The 20,878-nt window shown below is 37.7% G+C and overlaps 2 protein-coding genes across 5 annotated transcripts; both read right to left on the reverse strand.

Annotated features, from left to right (window-relative positions):
* Window positions 1-1,458: 1,458 nt before the first annotated feature.
* Window positions 1,459-4,118, reverse strand: LOC113679677 (RYamide receptor). Its single transcript, XM_027196642.2, has one exon. The coding sequence runs from the start codon at window positions 2,809-2,811 to the stop codon at window positions 1,828-1,830; it is 984 nt and encodes a 327-aa protein (XP_027052443.2). The 5' UTR covers window positions 2,812-4,118; the 3' UTR covers window positions 1,459-1,827.
* Window positions 4,119-5,640: 1,522 nt separating this feature from the next.
* On the reverse strand, window positions 5,641-20,216 carry LOC113679667 (TBC1 domain family member 5-like). Of its 4 annotated transcripts, none has more exons than XM_089182550.1 (21): window positions 19,980-20,216; window positions 17,538-17,691; window positions 17,374-17,419; window positions 17,057-17,119; window positions 16,560-16,649; window positions 15,357-15,434; window positions 14,756-14,823; window positions 13,818-13,856; window positions 13,453-13,516; window positions 13,142-13,224; window positions 12,985-13,035; window positions 11,956-12,037; window positions 11,669-11,716; window positions 11,197-11,312; window positions 10,836-10,978; window positions 9,963-10,072; window positions 9,356-9,442; window positions 8,841-9,191; window positions 8,591-8,693; window positions 8,135-8,214; window positions 5,641-7,290 (listed from the first exon to the last, which is right to left on the reverse strand). In XM_089182550.1, the coding sequence occupies exons 1-21, from the start codon at window positions 20,089-20,091 to the stop codon at window positions 6,727-6,729; spliced, it is 2,532 nt and encodes an 843-aa protein (XP_089038676.1). In that variant the 5' UTR covers window positions 20,092-20,216; the 3' UTR covers window positions 5,641-6,726. The 4 variants fall into 4 exon arrangements, with proteins under 4 accessions (XP_089038676.1, XP_089038677.1, XP_089038679.1 ...); XM_089182551.1 differs by having other exon boundaries at window positions 8,841-9,185; window positions 19,980-20,208; XM_089182553.1 differs by lacking the exon at window positions 11,669-11,716 and having other exon boundaries at window positions 8,841-9,185; window positions 19,980-20,207.
* Window positions 20,217-20,878: the final 662 nt, after the last annotated feature.

Consider the following 20,878-nt stretch of genomic DNA (forward strand, 5'->3'; position numbering starts at 1 on the left):
CTATTAGAATTCTTTCAGAGTGTATGCATGTTGTTTTTTAAATAACACTGTAACGTATTTACAACTTGTAGAACGTAGAACGTAGAAGATAAACAAACCAAGTTTGAACAGTCAAAGGGAGATCTTCGTCGAGTTTCAGAATTATGCAAATTATCACTGACACGAGCGCAATTTAGCGAACACGTGGATTTGCGTTGTTTTTAAAATGTTGGTGGATGAAAGCTACAGATACAACCGCGGGTTTGAGGCAATCGGTGACCTCATTGGTGTATAAACTATACACTGATATGCTCTTTTAGCTCGATTAACGCCCGCATTTCGAGAATCCTTTCGTACAAATTGGTGAATTTTTATATGCAAATTAAGGTCGAAGAGAAGGCTCTCCTATGATCACGCTTGTATGAAAAATATTTCAGCTGAAGTTTCCATATTTTTTCTGTGAACTAAATGAAGGCACCTTGTAACTTGTAGCAAGATAGAATTCCGTGAGCTATATTTTTGCAGTCGCTGCGCGCTGGACACAATCTGTGAAATTTCTACTCTTTCGATCGCTGTCCACACGGGTGGTCTGGCCAAAAATCATGTTTGGCTTGTGGCGACGCGGAAAAAAAAAAGAATTCGAGAACAACTAAACTATCTTTAAAACATGTGTCCTAAACCCTTTTCACGGGAAAAAAATAAAAGAAAACTTTTTTTCCGACGGGAAGTCGAGAGGAGCGATCTTAGCGAGAGCGGCACTTAAGCGCTTCATACGAAACTGGCATTCTTTTCCTTATTCCTTGGTGATTACAAAACCTTTTAACGCTTCGTAAACTACAGCCCTTTAGATTCGGATATCGAGCCTTGATTTCAGAGACAAGCTCCTCGGAAATATGTTTCTGTTCGGTAAGAAACCGACGGACAAAGTCTTTATCTAAGACATTTTCTATCGCCGCCATCTTAGTTTCCTAAATATTCCCGCTGAAACAAAGATTGTCAGTTTCACTGAAAACGAAAAGTGAAAAACGACTTGTAATCCGTTATCAAAATTCCGCACGAAAATAAAAAACGAAAAACGAAAAAGAAAATTGAAATCCGTTTTTTCAAAAGTTACAAAAGGAAAAACGGAGATCACAAAGAGAATTTTAATTCCGTTTCCTTGCCGGTGGGGAAAAAATGAAAAACGAAAATGGAAGTCCAATTTCGTTTTTTTGCTGCAAAGAAAAACGAAAAACGAAAATAAAATTTGCGTTTCATTTTCCTATACAACTGAAAATCGGTTGGCTCTAAGGTACACGGATTTTTGAGGGTTTTTGGATTATCAAGGTGAACCACAAATAACAAATTAAGAGAACAATTGTTAAACTTCACGAATCGCAAAAAAAAAACATGAATCTCACTTAACAACGGTGCTGAGTGTGATAAGTTGATCTATGACCTACTGTGAAGGCTAATATTTACAAATTTTAGGTCCACGCGCAGCTTTGAATCACTTTTAATAAAACTTACAGCTAAATACAGATAATTCCGGCTTATGATTATATCTATACACGTCATAAACAGGAAGTAGAAAAAGGAATAGATAGAGGAATAGAATCTAGACGTTTTTTTGTGTGTGTATGTTAAAAGAGATGATCGCATTTCTCTTTCTCAGAGGCTAACTGTTTTTAGGCTGAAAAAAACAACAACAACAACTGAAATCACGAATTAGAAATTGCACAATGTCGTCGGGTTGTAATCTAATGGAGGCTTGTTACCGAGTTCAATTTGTCTCTTATCCGTAGGAAATTCATTTCGGCCTGATTATGTAACAATTTTATTTTGCAACTGTATATGTAAGCCTTCGGATTAGCAGAAAAAGCAGCTAAGAATGTTCTTGAGTTCCCCGCGATAATTCCCACTGAAAGTAAAACAGATGCAAGGACTTATAGCACAGTTTGCCACAGCAAGGAAATAGGCAACAGACCTAAAGTATAGAAAGCCACAAGACGATATCATAGTGGTATTCGATGAAAATGTGATAAGGAACCAGCCGATGGTGTGAGGCAACCAGCATATTCCGAACACTGACACAATGGCAACGGACATCTTCAGAACTTTCCTTTCTCTCTTCAAACGGCGTTCTCTTGAATTGACTATTTGCAAGCCTGACGTCTTCTGGCATTTGATTTTTATAGCAATGGAAACGTAAATTATTGCTATAAAAATCAAAGGGACATATCGGAATACAACATGCATTACCACAATATAGGTTTCAAAGGAAAAGTACTTTCCCAATGCTTCACTCCAGATTCGCACACACGCCAGTCTTTCTGAATATTCGACAAGGTTAAAGGTGAACAAGTTTATGCACCAGCCAGCCATGGCGATGATCCAAGTGGCGAGAATAAGGAACCGGCACAGCTTTAAACTGATGAGTGGGTACCGAAGAGGATAAAAAACAGCTCCAAATCGATCCACTGCGATCAGAACCAAGCTTTGAACAGAGACAACAAGGGAGGATTCTATGAAGAAGGGAACAAGTTTGCACAAAGCCTTGCCAAAAAGACCGCGGAACACCCAAGAGCTGGTGTGTAACCATATCACGTTGTTAGGAAACAGGAAAATCGGGAACAGCAGGTCGGACATGGCCATGTTTACAATCAAAAAATTAATGGGCTTTCTCAGCGCTTTTTTCTTGTAAACAACAATTCCGATCAAGGTGTTTCCAACCAGCGAAACTACAAAAACCAAACAATAAGCAAAGATTTCAGCGATTATTTGTGCTTCAGTGTTGAAGCAGCTCGACACGAACTGTGTTCCATTCATTGTTTTGGTTAAGTTTGCTGACATCTTTGTCACTGATCAAGATATCTGTTTCATCATTAGCAAGCGGCTTTATAATTCGGAAACACCGAATAATTTAAATATATAATAATTATTTTTAGTTATCTTCATAATTTCTACATAGTGGTCATTCGAATTCTGTAGCCATATTCTCCCATACTTCAAATGATTATGATTGGAGAGGCTCCAGTTTGAAGTAACATAGCACGCAAAAATTTCAGCCTAATTTGTGCCACTTCATTTTATTCCCGTTTCCATCAAAATTGTCCTTATTTGGAGAATATTTTCACGCATCCGGGCAACTTAGGGAACATCTTGGCCGTGTGTTATTAACGCTAGGTTAAGTGAAGACTCTTAGAGAGCGACGCCTCTGTTTTACCGCAGAAAATCTCTTGTGATTCTTAGCAAACCAAATAATGTTAGGGGAAACCTGGGAAATCAGTTGCTAGTAGATTCTATTTCACAAGATAATTTCCAAGAGCGTTTGAGTTTTGATAGTCCTTGCAGAACTTTTGTGGGTTTGTGTTGTTCTTTCTTTTCCTTCTTTTTTTTTTCTCCTTTCGCAAAACTTTTTCTTTTTTTAGTTATCTTAAAAAAAGAGCCTCTATAGAATTATAAATATAGCAATACTTTCGAGAGTATATTTAGGTCGGTATATATATCATAGCAGTGTAGGAAACATGGTGGAATTCCTTTTTTTTTTCTTTCGTGTGAGAATTTTTTAAACCTCACAAACTAAAATTTAATGCATACTTTATCTTACTAAAGAAGGGGTTTTTAACTAAACCACAAATACGTGGAGAAAAAATGTGTGATCACGCGATTTTCAGACCGCGTGCGTTTAGGCATCTCATTGTTACGCTTTCCGAAAACCACGCTTTGCTTTTCTAAACCTAAACTTTTTCTTTTTTTAGTTATCTTAAAAAAAGAGCCTCTATAGAATTATAAATATAGCAATACTTTCGAGAGTATATTTAGGTCGGTATATATATCATAGCAGTGTAGGAAACATGGTGGAATTCCTTTTTTTTTCTTTCGTGTGAGAATTTTTTAAACCTCACAAACTAAAATTTAATGCATACTTTATCTTACTAAAGAAGGGGTTTTTAACTAAACCACAAATACGTGGAGAAAAAATGTGTGATCACGCGATTTTCAGACCGAGTGCGTTGGAGCATCTCATTGTTACGCTTTCCGAAAACCACGCTTTGCTTTTCTAAACCTAAACTTTTTCGTTTTTTAGTTATCTTAAAAAAAGAGCCTCTATAGAATTATAAATATAGCAATACTTTCGAGAGTATATTTAGGTCGGTATATATATCATAGCAGTGTAGGAAACATGGTGGAATTCCTTTTTTTTTTCTTTCGTGTGAGAATTTTTTAAACCTCACAAACTAAAATTTAATGCATAGTTTATCTTAATAAAGAAGGGTTTTTTAACTAAACCACAAATACGTGGAGAAAAAATGTGTGATCACGCGATTTTCAGACCGAGTGCGTTGGAGCATCTCATTGTTACGCTTTCCGAAAACCACGCTTTGCTTTTCTAAACCTCTTCTCTATGATACATGCTTCTAAAACCTGTAGTTGATCACGGCGTGGAATTGATGACAATTGCGCCAGCCATTTCTTAAAGAAGAACGATGGACTTTCTCTGACGAGAAACACTTTTTCTGATGAGAAACTTTGGGTGTAACAGTTACACCCAAAGTTTCCCACCCATCTTACCGCTGAATGGCCCTAATCTTGATTAAAAAAAAAGGTAATTTAATTAGAATTAACCATGCATTAGGGGAAAAATAAGATGAATAAGTTATGACAATTATACTAACACGAAACTCGTAGCGACAATGGGATTTGAGGTTCTTTGAATCATCAAATGAATCCTTCAAACCTTCAAAAATAGATATTAGTGCTTTTTTGACAGGGTTTCAACTCAATGAGAATGGATCAGAGCAAACTTTTAAGGAAGGTGTGAGACATGCTTAAAAATAAGATGGATATTAATTTAAAGGAGGACTCCGGAACCAAGCTCACGCAGCAACGGTTTCTACGGCCACTGGGCAGAGCTGAATAAAGAAATGCTTCGTCACAGCTTTGAGGTCAATAACGCGGGCTCACGCACTCGAGGTTAAAAATTCAGCGAAATTTGCGAAGAAAAAAGAGGCTTGCATTTAAAACCGAGGCATTTTGTTGTCGTTGAAGGTATTTTCTAATTTTTTAAGGAGAAAATTGTTTGAAAATATTTCTGAAAGGGTGTGAAAAGCGGCAAGGAAACAACTCCTTGAAGTAACAGAATAGAAAATCGAACGTGCAAATAACTCTGAATACGTTTTCGCGCTAAAGCCTTGCGGATGCACCGACGTTATTCTGCTCTGTCCTGCCACAGTGCTTCCGTGCTAGCCGTCAAACGTCGAGCATGCGCAAGTGACATAGCGCTTAGACATCGAACATCTTCGAGGGGATCAATTCTAGCCGGCTATTCGCCAATTTCACGAGCAAAATTTCGAAGGATTTTCGCTTATTTTGCGAAACAAAATAAGCGAAAGAAAATTGAAACTTTCGTAGAAATCTGTAAACGAGAAACAAAAGAAGCGAAAAGGAAAGCTTGAGACTTTTCGAGCGCAAAGCTTATTCAAGTACGGGTATCCTGTTGATTTACTATAGATCAAAAAAGTTACACGCTTTAAAAATACCGTGACATATTGGATTTGTGTGGTTTTTAGTAACTTATGTGAGACAGTCTGGTTCTGACTTATTTTTGACAGACAGAAAGCACAAAATTATGGCACCCACTCTCAAAACGTTACCATCATAAATCAAGAACAGCCAACACGCACTTAAAATTTTTATTTCCCTAGCCAAGAAAAACTTCTTTTCACTATGGATATTACATCTCTTTACACTGTCATTTCCAATGACAAAGGTCCTCTGACCCTCAAACATTTTTTGGATCATTTAATTGGTCCAATTGGAGCCAACCACAACCATGCAGGAGAAATTGGACTACCGGAAATTAACATCAAACATCAACAGACCTGTGATCAGTCGAATTGACCGCTATTACGACATGACTTCTGAAAGGACAGCTGAACATTTGCAATGGTAAATATTAGGATAGTTTTATATTTTCTTTCCTGCACGGTAGCTTACAAAGCAATCCGTGTCCCAACTGTAAAGAAAACGTTCCCAGGTTTTTAAAAATTTTTGCCTCGAGTCACTCGAGTCACCAGTTAATGATGGAATTGAGTTCTTCGATAAGCTGCACTTTTCCCTTTGTCGCTGTTCACGTGACAAATTGTGATAAAATTTACTAATCTCCTATAATCTGGTCAATTTCGCTGCCAATTTATCGAATGTCACGCGACGACACATCCTCAAATACCGGTACGTTGCGTGACACTAAAGCAGTGTCACTGAGTGACAGCTGCGAAGCGGACAATCTACAAATTTGACGCTTTTTATGGCAAAGCGATTCAAAACAAAAATTTGATTCAATAAAACTATGAAAAAACTAAGGTAAGTATAAAATTATAACTAAATTTTCCTTAATTTCATCTACAATTCAAAAATTGTTTTCAGGGAAGCTAAGATTCACCGCTGCTTTCCAGAGGGTGCCATTTAGGCTTGAGCTCACTCTCTGCTGTGCCGTCTCGATTAACAAACACGAATTCCCTGTCAAGAGGATCGCCCCGTAACACTCCTGAAAGAAAATTGTCGTTATTGTTCTTTCGCTCGGTCAATGGGTTAGAAATGGGCAGTGAAAGTGGACTAGTTGCGTTACACAGATGATCGGTGTCATATGACGTAGTTAAGCTACCAACGATTCCTTGAAAATTATTTGCTTTTAACTCATCTTTGTCGCCCTCGCTTCTCTCATTCTCTCTTTTTAACTTATCATGAGATGGCAGATCGGAATTTTCAACGTCTTTCTGCCGTTGTATCACCGACTTTATCCTCTCCTTGAAGCAGACGAGTAGATTGAGTCGACTCCAAGGTTCCAGTTTCTTCGCCAAATCTAAACACCAGATCTCTTGCACCAACATTTTCCCCATCTTCAAGAGCAGCAAAATTTTCCTTCAGGTTTTCTGCCTTTCCATCATGTTTTCCCGCGAAAATCTCCGCGTTTAAATTTTCTAACTCTCTTAGCTGCTGTTGAATGCTTTCCATCTCAGCCGAAACCATTGAAAACTCCTTTCCGTTGTTTTCCTTGTCTGCCTCGCTGGAATGCTCAGATTCCTGAATATTTCCTTGCTTAACACCAGCAGACATAAAGCTGCTTTCAGTTTCATCTGAGTTCTCAAAGTGTCCAAAGTTGGCCATCATTGGAACAGGGAGGTTCTCAGGAATTTCACTGTGTTTCTGTTGATTCTGTGGCGGAATTTGCAGCCGAGAAGCAATGTTGTTATCAATCTCCATAAAATCACACTCTGTCTCAATTGTTGATCCTCGAAATGCCAAAGTTCCTTTCAATAAATCCCGAACCTGTTGAACATTTATTTTGAATTTAATAAAATGTATCGTTAATTATGGTTGTGGGACCGAGTAAAGTCCAATTCGGTTTGTAATCAAATGGGTGATTAACAAGATCGGACCACCGCGAAGCGGGAGTCTGATTTGTCGGTCACGAGTATGATTACAGTCAGAATTGGACGACACGAAGTCCTGTTACCAATTAATCAAAATTATGACAAAATTTGAGAAAGAAACTGGACATTAGGTATATGTTTTCATTAAAAAACAACAACAACAAAAAAAACCAGTTAACTCGGCGAAATGCGAGACAAAAAGGCGCAGATGACGCGTTCTGTCCACGTGTCAACTGTCCCTTTAACTGTCCTATTACACTGTCCAATTACAAGCATGACGCGCACATTGTCCTATTGGTGCTCAAATCGGCTGGTGATAACCAATCACGTTCGAGAATTTTGTTATAGCTCCGATTATCTCTAAAATCGTCTTTCGCATCAGTCTCTCCTTATTCGCGTCATCAAGAGGCTCTCGTTTTTCCCACTTCTCGTTCCTCGTCCATGTTTCTTACATTAACCTAATATGACCGCTAAAATGTTTAACCCTGCAAACCAGTTATCTGTTGTGGGGCTTCCACAGTGTCCAAGAAAGTACCGCGATCATAAACCAATTGGGAAATTTCACTTAAGAGTGCTCTCGAGAACACTTCATTACAATTTAGGACTTCTATCTTTTCATCAGCCTTCCAGCGTCAAAAATGAAAAAAAAAACCAACTCTGTCGGAGTTGAAGGTGGTTACGAAAGAAAAAACAAAATCCATGTCGAAAGTTTAAGTTCACAGACAATCAATACTCCTTGCCTGTTTTAAGCCGGCTAAACACAGATATACGATGTCTCGAACACAATCTTCGTCTTTCGTAAGTTCGTCTTGAAGAAGATCTGAGGAAATAATACAGAAAAAAAAGAGGCTATAAGTAAAAGTAGTTTTGCAAATATCTTACACGACTTGACACAAAGGAAAAAAATCTGGGTTTGTAACGAAGATGAGAGCCTCAGACCTTTTGTATCACGGTCCTAACCTCTAACAACCGAGGCAAAGAGGACTCGTTAGCGAGCGAGGCCTCGCATTTCAGAAGTTTCCTGCTTACTACTAAGATCAACAGCGTCGGGTACTTCCTGTGTGCATTTATATTATTTTTCATTTTTCGACCACTCAGCTAAATTTTCACCGTCTTTCTTGTAATCCAGATGCATGAAAACGAACAACAGAAGCCGTTAAAACTTTCAAAAATAAAGGTTATGCACTGGTGCTCACCAATGTACGAATCCATTTTCCTGCCGCAGTACAAATACAAGCCTTGCATTTTATCGAGCTCTGATTTCAGGGAAGACACTTGTTTTTGGAGTCGCTCGTGGTCCTACATCAGAAAACAAAGATAAAGCGTCGTTTTGCTGAGGTTCAAGCGAATGAAATATTACTTAAAAGAGCCGTAAACACTTCACAAAGTAGATATTTTGAAATTCTCCAAAGCAAGATCTCAAGTAATTACGAGTTGCTACCTAACCTGAGCCAATTCTTCATATTCAATTTTGGGGCGAGTCCTGGGCCGGGCCATGAGTTTCCCTTTGAGGGGATTGCTAAGCGACTTCAAGCTCTTTCCAGGACCGGCCGAGTGTGTCCCAGAGTCCGCGCGCTCCCTCAACTCGGGAGCTGGAACAGAGGCAGGTCGGGCTGGCCGTGGACTGTTGGAGAAGAGCTCCTCCTCTGAACCAGCCCTGTTATTGAAGCTGGAGAACTGTTGACTAACGGTCTTCCCAGCAGGCTTCACAGATGCAGGTCTTGTAGGTTCAACAAACTGCTGATATCGCTTGGTAAATGACGTGAAAGCAGATTGCGGCCTATTTGGTCCCTGTTTCTACGGCAACAAAAAAGTTTAAGGTAGAAATGGAAAAAGCTTAAGCTGGGAACATCAGAGAAGATCAATTTTGAAAAAACTTTTCTTCACCAGAATATGGTTAAGAATAATACTCAAGAATGTTTTTTTTTTATCCTGAAAGGTCACGTGACAAAAAGTCTTACCTTTCTCGGTGCAAGTGTCCCGGATGAGTCCAAGGGATGAGAAGCAGACGGACCTGACATGCCGGGACTGGACTGAGTAGATGACGGCTGGATGAAGAGACAAAGATGTTAAGGTAACAGTTTTCTCTAAAGTATGCTGTTGCGCAGAATTCAAGAAAACCTCGACAGCGAGAGAAACGAGAGTGTCGTAAAAAAAGGTTTTACTGAGCAAAAACAAAAATCGCTCTGCACGTGCGTTTTGAAACTCCTTGCATTTTCCAGCCGCCCTCTGAAAAACAGCAACGTGAAATCATCGAACTATACCATGTCTGAGATCAGAAACTCTCACAGCAACTCATTTACTTTTGCAAAGCGAACTCAATTCTGCATTAACATTTAATGCTGCAAAAAAAGGTCAGTCGCGTTTACCGACCTGCTCGCAAGATTCTTAGAAGAGATGGAAGCTCGTTTTTAAATCAAAGTTTTTCTAGGTGTAGCCGTCGTGATATCTAAAACTACCTATCATTCAATCTCGTATGGTATTCTCCAAGACGACCGGCACAACATTGATCCACGAGTTTCTGGAAGCATAAAAAGGACAGAGAACACCGTTTCAATCACAACTCACCTTGTTCTCTCTCATCGCTAACGCCGCTTTGACGTAATGGTACACGTCATCGTAGACACGTGGGAACTTCATCAGGTAACCCATACAAACCGTGTAACTTCCTGAAAGCACTGCAGACACACAAAATTCAAGTGTAAGTTTTAAGTGGCCAATGCAAATCAATAATGTTCGCAATAAAAAGAATGCCATGGATAAGCGCAGACAAGAGTACAATTTCCGTTCATGGAAAGCTACTACTGAAATGGGAGTTCTCCATCGTCCTTCTTCAAGGATCTGAGCAACCGTTCGTGATAAAATGCTAATAAAATATTGCCCGAGGTCGTTATCTTCGTTATTTGTAATCTGTCTTAAGTTCCCCATCTTTGAGGGGACTTCTTAATCTTTGAAAACCTCATTTCAGCATCGCGGCAGTACCGGTAGGTCAGCGATGAATAAAAATTAATAAAGAAAAATATAGACCAGGCGCTCTTTGCAAACCAAACAGACCATTTTTATGCGCTTAACACCAAGATGAGGCTATTTCCTTACATCTTTTCTGTATATATATATGTATGCATACATATTCCGGTTAATTATTTAAGTCGCAAATAAACAAAAACAACGAGTCAAAATATCCTTAATGCTCTAGTTCTTTAGGCCATTTCAGTTATGATAGAAATGGAGTACACACAGACTGCAGTGACAACACACCAAAAGGAACAAGCATTTCGCGAAAATGTGGTTTTATAAACGACGTTTCGTGCGCTCTGGCTCCACCAAACCCATCGTTCAAGCTTCCTCTTGCTACAAGAGGAAAGGCGTCGGCAAGGAATTAAAACTCTTTAATAAAGTCGGCGTTTTGTACCGTAAAAACCTTCGTCAAATTTAACTTACGTTTTTTTCTAATGGCTTTGAGCATGCTAATGTAAATATAATCTACCAAGTCCAACATGGGACCATCAGCGAACAAAGCATCCCATAGCACGAGAACGTCATCCATTGGAAACTCACGTCCAAAAAGTAGGCGAATCCAGCGACTGCCGAATTAAAACAAACATATAAGAAGTAATGATACCATTGATATATTTTTGTGCTTCCTGACATTTAAGGTGAAGCCGCCCCCTGCGACGAAAAATTATTATTTCACCAGGGTAAGCGACTATTTCAATGGGATATCATATCTGTATCTGTCAAAGTAGATTCCAAATAGGAGTTGAAAGCAATCTGGGATAGCGGTTGTTTGTTTTTTACTTACAGTCCATATACTTGTGGAGTAATTTCCAAGTTCCTCATGTGAACCCACAACTCAGGGTCGTGTTTCCTCAGCATGTGTTCTTGGATTCGATTCAGTTTCTTTACAATGGCTGTCGACTACACAATTAAATAAATGTTACCCCTCAAACGCAACAAAAATTTTTGCGTCTTTGTGGGTCTGACTGTCCGATCGATTAAACCCAAGACTAACTAAAAAGGAATTTTCTCCTTACAATATCAATAAGCTGTCCAGTAGAAATGTAAGGAGAAGCTAGGGCAGGATGACGAACCAAATCGCGTCGTGCCACGGAAACCGGGATAAAAAGTACTTCCCTATCCCAATGAACCTCTCCCAAGGGCGATTACATTGACAATGGATACCCTGATACAAACCACACTGTGAAAATTTGCGGAATACAAAATTGTCTGTCCTGAACACCAGGTTAGTAGTGTGCATGTTGAGTGTAACTTACTGGAATGATTTCTTGATCTGTGAACGGTTCAACATGTGGATCCAAAAACTAACAGCAAAAAGTGCATTAACAAAAAAAAAAGTGTCAAATCATGTGGCACTTCTGAAGTGTGAAAAAAAAGAGACATACACAAAAATGAAAATAATAACAAAAATAAAATAAATAAATTAACTCAAATTGTGTTGACTTTCAGAAAGTTGTAACAAAATCTTCCCAGAAAATTCACAAACCACAAGCACAGCCCATGTTTTATCACGTTACGCAAAACACAGGACGGGTGTACTAACCTTATTTCTCTCAGGAAGTCCTTTCACAGGTAACTGAAGATACCAAGTTTCTGTCTGGTCCATGAGTTGAACAAACAGAGCACTAATGGCACAAACATATACCAATTTTTTATTTTTCCATGAAACAAAATTAAGACACAATACTCGGACCACAACACTTATAAAAACACGATACTATGTGATACAATTAACAACTACATTACAGGAACTGGCTTACTCCTTAAAAGTCTGTAGTTGAGCCTAGTGGCACAACCAGCGGCAGCTTCTCCTGATTTCCATGGAGCATGAAGTGACTAGGTGTGTTACTACTCCCCCCTGGCTAGGATGCTAGTCCATAACAAGGTTACCCCCCCCTCCAGAATTTCATCAGGCTTCCCTGACAATTTGCCAGAACCCATTTATACTCTTGGTTGGAGAGAGACATTGTGAGAGGAAAGTGTCCTGCCCAAGACCACAACATAATGACCCGGCCAGATCTTGAAACCTAGACTCTCAACCCCAGGACTATTAGACCACTGTGTCACCCATGGTTTACTCCTTGGAGTCCTTAACCCTTAAACTCCCAAGATGTGATTGTCAATTCTCCCCTCTAGCTTCTTTAGATTTTCTTGTAAATTAGCTATGAGAATTTGGTGTTAGATCAAGATAAGAACTTCTAACTGATAAGTTTGGGTATTCTCATTGCTTGTTTGATGGATAATGTATGAATATAGTTGGGAGAAGTTTCATATCAATCACTTGAGGGAGTTAAGGGTTAAAATCATCTGTTTTTAAGTCTTAATTCCAGAAAGTTCCAGTAATCAAATGCAAACTACATTTAAGTTGAGTGACCAATTGAGAATTTCTCCTTAGAAAATCAGACAAGTAACGAGAAAGAAAAATAACAATTAGGGAATTATCAGTTGATCCAATACCAAATTCTCTGATCCAATATCATAAGAACTGTATAGCAGACAGTAAGGAGAATTACAAAATGAGATCTGGAATCTTTTGATGAGAAAAAATAATAAAAAAAACATGAACACTCACAAAGCATCATGCTCTAAGTATTTTGGGTCCATAAGAACTTTGGCAATCCCCCTGTGAAATAAACACAAATAGTATCATCATTTTACCTTCCTAGTGCATGCAATTTAACAGAACAAACAAGAAAACATCTTTGAATTTTAAAAAGGAGCTCACTTACAAGCTTGAACCTTCAATATGCTGATAGATCATCGCATCTTTTGTTAGGACATACACAATTGGTGCAAGAAGCTCGTGCATTCCCTGTGAATAGTTGTAAAAGAAATTCATGAAAGGCTGAGGTTTAAGTTAGGGCACATGATACACCTCTTAACTGATGGTTTAACAGAAAAATATTTGCAGATATTTTGATAAAGATTATCCAACAGTGAAATCATAACTGACTGGGGTTCAAATTCCCAAAAGTAACACAGGGTTCTTCTTCGTCTGGGTTATGCACATAACAAATATTTAAAACCCTGAACATTGTACCTGCTTATAGCTCAAAGCTTCATTCTTTTTTGCATGACAAAACAGTATGTTAAGCATCATTTCCCTGAGAAAAAAAATATGTTCAACATAGGGACTAAATGGTTATCTCTTTGCAAAACTTGAGCCTCTTGAAAGCCTTAAACCAATAAGAGTGATTGTGGTACAGTGTAACTTTTTTTTTTCTAAAACATCACTCTTGAATCACACACTTGGGTCACAAAAAACAAAGAAAATGATCACTGCCTAAAGAAGCTCATGATTGTTAAACAAATTCTCCTTGTCAGCACCTTACTAAATGCATAGAGAACACTAAGAAGAATATGCAAACCAGGGGTAGGGTGGATAGTGTTAAATGTTCCACTTACTTCACTTTTGACTGCTGGAAAAACTCAATTTCTGGAGATCTGCAAAATATATATATAAACCAGGAAATCAAAGTGAGATCAATCTCTGTCATTTTTGTTTACAAGTGTTTATTGCTAATTTGAACTACTTTGACTAAGAATTACTTCTCAAGCATTATTGCATGGGCACACATCATACACCAGTATAAGCAGAAACTATTAGTAACATAGTCCAGTACTTCTTACTGTTTTACTGGCTACAATCATCATAGCAAACTGTCTCTCAGTAGATCTCTGAGTAAAACCCAATAGTCCATTTTTCAGTTGCATGCTTGGTTGCCAAGCCTTTGAACAGAAGTGAGACTAAGGATGAATGCTGTGATAAGAACGATGCTGATTTTCAAATTAAATTAATATGTTATTATGCCAACTAGATACTGGTCTCTATCACAATAAGGTCACCCTCAGCCTTACTCCAAATCAAAGGCTTGGCAACTAAGTAGCTGTAATCTTGGCAACTGTAAAATAGCCTATTGGAGGATGCTGTACAGATGTATATTCAGTAGATTCCCACTGAGACATGGTAACAGCTCATTTCCTCTGACTGGTGACTAAAGGAATCAAAGCTCTAGACAAGCATCATACAGTGGTTTAGTTTTAAATTACTTCTAATCAGATCTTATTTACACTCCAAGCTTTACCCATTTTGCTCAGTAGTTTTATTATGGAAACTAAAACCAAACTTCTGGTGACATAGTTATGAGTTAAAGACATGGAATAAAGTAAAGGTAGGGGCTACCCAAGAACATAACACATTGACCCGGCCAGGTCTTGAAACTGGACCTCTCGACCAGAAGTCCAGTGCACTGACGATTAGACCACTGCATCCCCCACAATGTCAAAAAGTTGAGCTTGTAGCTGTCTTGATGCAACACAGCTTACATGAGGAATTGACTTACAGTCTATCTAGATCCTGTTTGATTGTCGACTTCAATTCATTATCTACAAAGTACTGTTTCCATGGGCTCTAAAAGGTAAGAAAAATTATATCTACATGTATCATAATTACAACTGATTTGTTAAACATTCAGCAATGACAATGCTGCATCACAAGTTCTTAAATGTACAGGCCCCTGTTGTTTGAAGGTCACGAAACACTACTAACTGGATAGCAATTTATCTGTTGGATAGCATTATCCGCCCTTTATATGACTGGGCCCAGGTTATTAGTAATGCAATCAGAATTACATTAACTAGTATAGTAACAGTATAAGCTGTCAGTGTGAAGGATGAAAAAAGGAACAACTGAGCTGTAGCAGCATTCAAAATTCTGCTGTTAAGCTCAAGCTTGATGTAAGATTGACCAGATTAAAGAATTGAAGTAATGGCCCAAGATGGATATTCAATGCATGGCATCCTTCAAACTCTTGAACTGCTTGAAGTTCTCATTGATAAGCTACTTGCAAAAAGACTCTAGAACAAGGTTCCAGGCACTCTTACCGCAAAAACGTATTCATTTCATATCATGTTTTTTTCTGTGCCTCACACAATTGTACTTACAGCTTCCTCTTGTGAGAGAGGATTAAAGACTGACAAATCCAGGTCCTCATTCTTTTCCTTATTTGGATCAAACAGGCACTGAAGTAAAAGAACACATAATATTATTTCATGATTTAGTAGGAAAGCATTGCTTAATATAAATAGTAGACCTTAAGTTCAATTTTCTTTTGCAACAAAACTGAATAATGACATGTGGTAACCAGAATGGCCAAGATACAGAGATGGAGGGGGAGGGAGGGGGAAGGAGGGGGAGGGAGGGGGAAGGAGGGGGAGGGAGGGGGAAGGAGGGGGAGGGGGAACTAAATATTGTATTTCCTTGAATAAACAGACACATGCCCTCCCAGAAAAAGTGCCAACCCAAGGCCATAATATCAAACAAGCACCCTCCTCTAAAAAGGGCACCCTTATCCTCCTTCACTTTCTTAAATATTAGGCATACACGGAAAACCTTTTTCTGTTGCCACTTTGAATTATTAACAACTTTTTAAGCTTCAGCTATGTGGGATCAGTGAAGGTTCATAATTTCTTAACAAGCACCTCCCTCAGTTAAGTGACCACCCTTCAATCAGCACCTCTCCTTTCAGCCAAAATTTTTAGATAAGCAACCATGTGGTTTTTCGAGGAAATATGGTAAGCAGGCATGATGGGTATGATTGTATTGCTCTCCCAATTCTAATGATCAAACTTTGTGCTTTCTGCTCATATAACCTCCACCACCCCCCACATTGAATGCCAGCCACATAAGCTGGAGATGTAATGGCATTATGGTTAGCATGCAGGACTTCTCACCCCTGGATCCAAGCTCAAGTGCTCATCATTGTGTTGTGTTCTTAGGAAAAACACTTTTATCTCTGAGTGTCCTTCTCCAAACAAGAGTTAAACATTTGGGTACTAGCAAAATATCAGAGAACTCTGATACTGTACTGGTCAGAATAAACATACTTACTAGTAGCTGTAAGCTACTGGGCCTCCAACCCTTAACAGTATCAGGAATATCATTATTACCATATCCCCATGATATCAAAATTGACAACCCAAATTCTTTTTTTTCAATATTTATTATCAATAAAATACATAAAAAACCCTTACCTTATCTCTCACAAAAAATAAAAAATTGGCTGATTGTATTGAGTAGAAGCTGATTTAAAAACTTCTGTTGCTATTATTTAATATTTTTACGCATAAAATATGGAAATATCTTACATTGTTCTTGAACATGGCATAGTCATTTCTGAGTTTAGCTGTCTTTGTTATCCATTCATCCTTTCGTTCAGGGAGACACTCCAAGAAAACCTGAGAAAATTTTGTATGATCATAAAACCAATAATTAAGCCACAAGGTCCAATTAATACTTAGTACATAAAAAAAGATACATCTCATGAACCCTTTTACCATCACAATTCTGTCTTTTATATATTTGTTAGGATTGTAGCTCTGAGAATTAGGAGTTAAATCAAATCATGTTCCCCAGATGATTTTTTCTATCTTGCTATGCACTCAACACATCACCAACAACCTGCACTTTAGTTCACTCCTAATATATATCTTTAGCTGGTTTATAGAAATTGAAAAACCTAAAACCTACAAAATATCATCTCCCTCCTCCTCCTTACACACCCCCCTCCCCCCTCCTCAACACACACAAAAAAGAGGATTTCATGCCTGAATAATGAATACCAATTGATACCAATTGCACATACTTTCCAGCAAATACTCCTAAACTTGCACAACCGAAGCTTGCCATCCAAAGCATGTTGTCTGATCTAGGAATCAAAGGGAGAAATTCATTATATTAAAGTCAATTTTTTTTACATCCAGGGATACTGATATAAGATACTCATACATGAAAAAGACACCAGCACTTCACACACAACTTCCTTTGTGCAGTGGGTATTTGGCCAGCAGCACTTTGAAGAGAATACATCACTCTTCCTTTCCCAGGGATTGTAAGACTGTCGCCAACAGTAATCTTGAATTTTTCTGAACTACCCCTGATAAAAAGAGAGGAGTGTCTTACCTTAGTGTAATACGTAGTTGAACCAAAGAGAACCTCCCACTCTCTCCTTAAAAACAAATTTGAACAACAATAAGAACATTGTAAGAAAAAAACTGTCTTTGTCACATAAGGGAGTTAAAGGGTTAACTTGAATATCAGGTTTCATAATGGAAAGCAAAACGTACTCTAAGGTTTTCTGCTCCTCAGACAAATGAGCCACTGAACTGGCTGAGCTGTAATCTGAGTCAATTTCACTCCCATCAGCAGAAATAAAACTGAGTCTTTGTGTACCCAGAGGATCTTCAAGAAATGACAATCTTCCTAGCACTGAAGGATCATCTGCAAAATGCAATTTAAGTTGATAACATGTAGTGGTTTCTAAATATATCAAAACTCTCTTTTTCAAGTTCTGCTTTTTCACATTATAACTTTTTTATCAATAGCATACAGGTAGAGCAGTTTTCCATTGGGTAATGAAAAACCGACACAAACTGGGTAAAACCAGCCACCATATCACAATTAGGAATTACATTATCATTAACCAATGAGGACTCAAAGTGAAATCAAGAAAACTACATGAAGCCTGGGAATATCTGAGTGACTAAGCTGTGATTGGATTTAGTTTGAATCTGATTGGTTGAGATGGTGGCACAAAGCAATCATGTTTGTTTCATAAACAAAAAGTAATATATTCACACTTTTGGCAAGTAAAAAAATAAACTTTCTTTACTAAAAAAAAAAACTTTCAAAAACCTTAAAAAATTAATCAACCACATCCATAATCACTACCATTAGCTCTTAGAAAAATCTAAAATTAATAATGATCTTAATTCAAGAAACAAAGATATGATGGGTTACATAAATAACTGAAGTTTAGAAAACCCCCAGATTTGAATACAATTTTTTATTTTGACTGATCTCATTAATATAAATGACCACAAAACCATAACCTTAATAAAAAACAATGCTGTGATAGATTGTGTAATTAACAGAAGTTCGAGAAGAATCCTACATTTTAATGCAACTTTACACTTTGACTGTTCTCATCCACATGAAATGATTATAATAATTGTAGATTTTTTGTACGATAGCAACATCATGTTATAGATGTCTAGCATTGTTTTGATCCCAAAGGATAAACCTTAACACTAAACAAAAAAAATTGTTTTCTCAGAAATTAATGGCAGAACAAAAATAACTTGTTTCTTCTTTCTCAGTTGTGTCAAAAAATTATTTGATTCATTTATAAATGCATTCAAAAAATTTAAATTATTGACATTGCTTTAGTGTTTGATGCACACAGTCATGATCAGTTTGCTCATTGTCTGCTGCCAACAGAAACAATAATTTCTTCATGACTACTGTCTGTTGTTTTAGAAAGTGTTAATTTTAGGACAAAATATGATCATATTCCAATGGGAAGAAAAGAAAATTCAATACCTTTATTAGAATATAGTTTTTGTTACTCCGAAACCTTTTTAGATTAGATCAATTTTAAGGTTAAAAAAATAAATAAAGACAAGACTTTTTGAATTAAGTATGATTTCAGAACCTTGATTATTCAGTCTTCAAAGATCTAAAAATGCTTAATATACATGCATGAACTACATATGACAGTTTTGAATTCTTAATTATCAGAACCTGGATTTGCATCAGTTTCTGGAATTTTCTTCAACAGAAAACTATTTATCTAGGATACTGAATTATTAAACATGATAGTCCTTCTTGCTTTCTTGGTAATGAAATAATATTTCTTCCGTCAGAGGAGACCGACTTAAAACTAACTGAAACAAATCATACTGCGGCGAGAAAATCGCGCAAAAAAAAAACAGATTTGGATAGGCAATAAAAACACTCATCTTCACAAGAAATTACCACACAGTTTCATCCTTGTTAAAGGAAAAAACAATTTTACATTTTATTCAGCGGCCATTTAAAAAAACTGCGCTGCAAAATGTTTTGATAAACTACCCTTTGGAAGAAAATGGCTTCATTAAATCTAAAAAAAGCTAGGACGTCTTGAGACATTTTTACTCTGAATCGAATCAAATTTAAACAAAATAAGCTTAGTTCTTAGTTAATCTTTAGTTCAGTGCGCTCACTTCAACCTCAAAGTTCACTTCAGAATTAATCTGAGTTGATTTGATTTCAAGCGCAAAACTATTATTTATACTGAAACGGAAAATCGACTTCATGTGTCAATTTTTTCCCAAGAACCGGAATTGAAATTGGACCACCAGCATATATTGTCGTCTGCAAAGTTCACTGTGGGCTCATTCGAAGTGAATTCATAACGTCGCACACAATAAAAAAATTGGTAATTCCGGGAAGAAAGCTGACGAAAATATCTCTCTATTCGAAGACTGAATAAGTCAAGATCGACAATCCATTTATAACGTAACTTCAATAAGGTAAATGACATGACGCATATCACATGAAGCAACATTGTAACTGATTGTAAACATCGGGTCGATCGGAGAAGATCTTGATCAAGTTTTCCTTCACACATTTTCAAACTAATACCACTAAAAAAATGTACTATATTGTTCTTTACCACATACAGACATAGCGGAAAATTGTCATCACTTACGACAAAACTAACTCAAATCGAGACTTCCGATGCCTACCTCTGTCTTCCCCAACAGGGCTTGGAGTTTTGGAGCCATTACCGAAACGATCTAAAGCTTTCAATATGTCGTCCGATGAGATATTATTTTCCTTTCTTGAGCATTTATCCATTTCATTTAAGAGTTTAGGCGCCAAAAATTGCTGTTTCGGGTTGGAAGGATCCTCTGTATCGTTTTAGAGGTGGTTCCTCTCCTTTAGAATCCATATTGCCACTCCGATGGAATCATTGCGGGCTCAGATTAACCAGTCTACACTCTACGATCAAATGTCATTTTCTCCCTAGAAACCCAATGACTTACTGGAAACTGGGTTTCTTTCCAAAAGAGAAGAGATCGCTCTCCATTAATGTGGTTACATTATTAGATACACAAATAAACGTTGAGAGAGAATTCGCGCTCGAGTCGGGTTGATTTTAAGGATGTCCACGGGACATCTATAAAATGGAGCAAAGTAGTGACCCTCTCCGGCCTCACTGGGATGGTTGTGGAATGATGGAGGGGACATTTGAGTTTGGGTTTTATCAGCTGAGTTTATGATGCAAATTTGCCACCATAGAGAGATTATAAGCAAGCGATTTGAGCGTCAGCCGTCTGAGTAGATTTTTTGTCATTTATTCTGTTTTACATGCTTTAGCAACACAACTAAAAGAACCCTAGCCGATTAAGAAGCCATTTGCAAGTGGCAAGATCGGGCTAGGAGAGTATATCATGCTGTAAAGGGTCTTTAGAGTCTCTATAAACAGGAAAGATTGAAGAATATTTATCATCCAGCATGAGAATCTTGCAAATGAGGGTTTAAAACTGATGTGAAGGATTTCAAAATTCTCACGGACACTTAGAGGTGCCTGATGTCAGGTTCCACGATTTTCCTTAACAGTTATTAAAACAGGAGGAGGCGA

This window comes from Pocillopora damicornis, chromosome 9 (genome assembly GCF_964200805.1).
Source record: "Pocillopora damicornis chromosome 9, jaPocDami1.2, whole genome shotgun sequence".
Lineage (NCBI taxonomy): Eukaryota > Metazoa > Cnidaria > Anthozoa > Scleractinia > Pocilloporidae > Pocillopora > Pocillopora damicornis.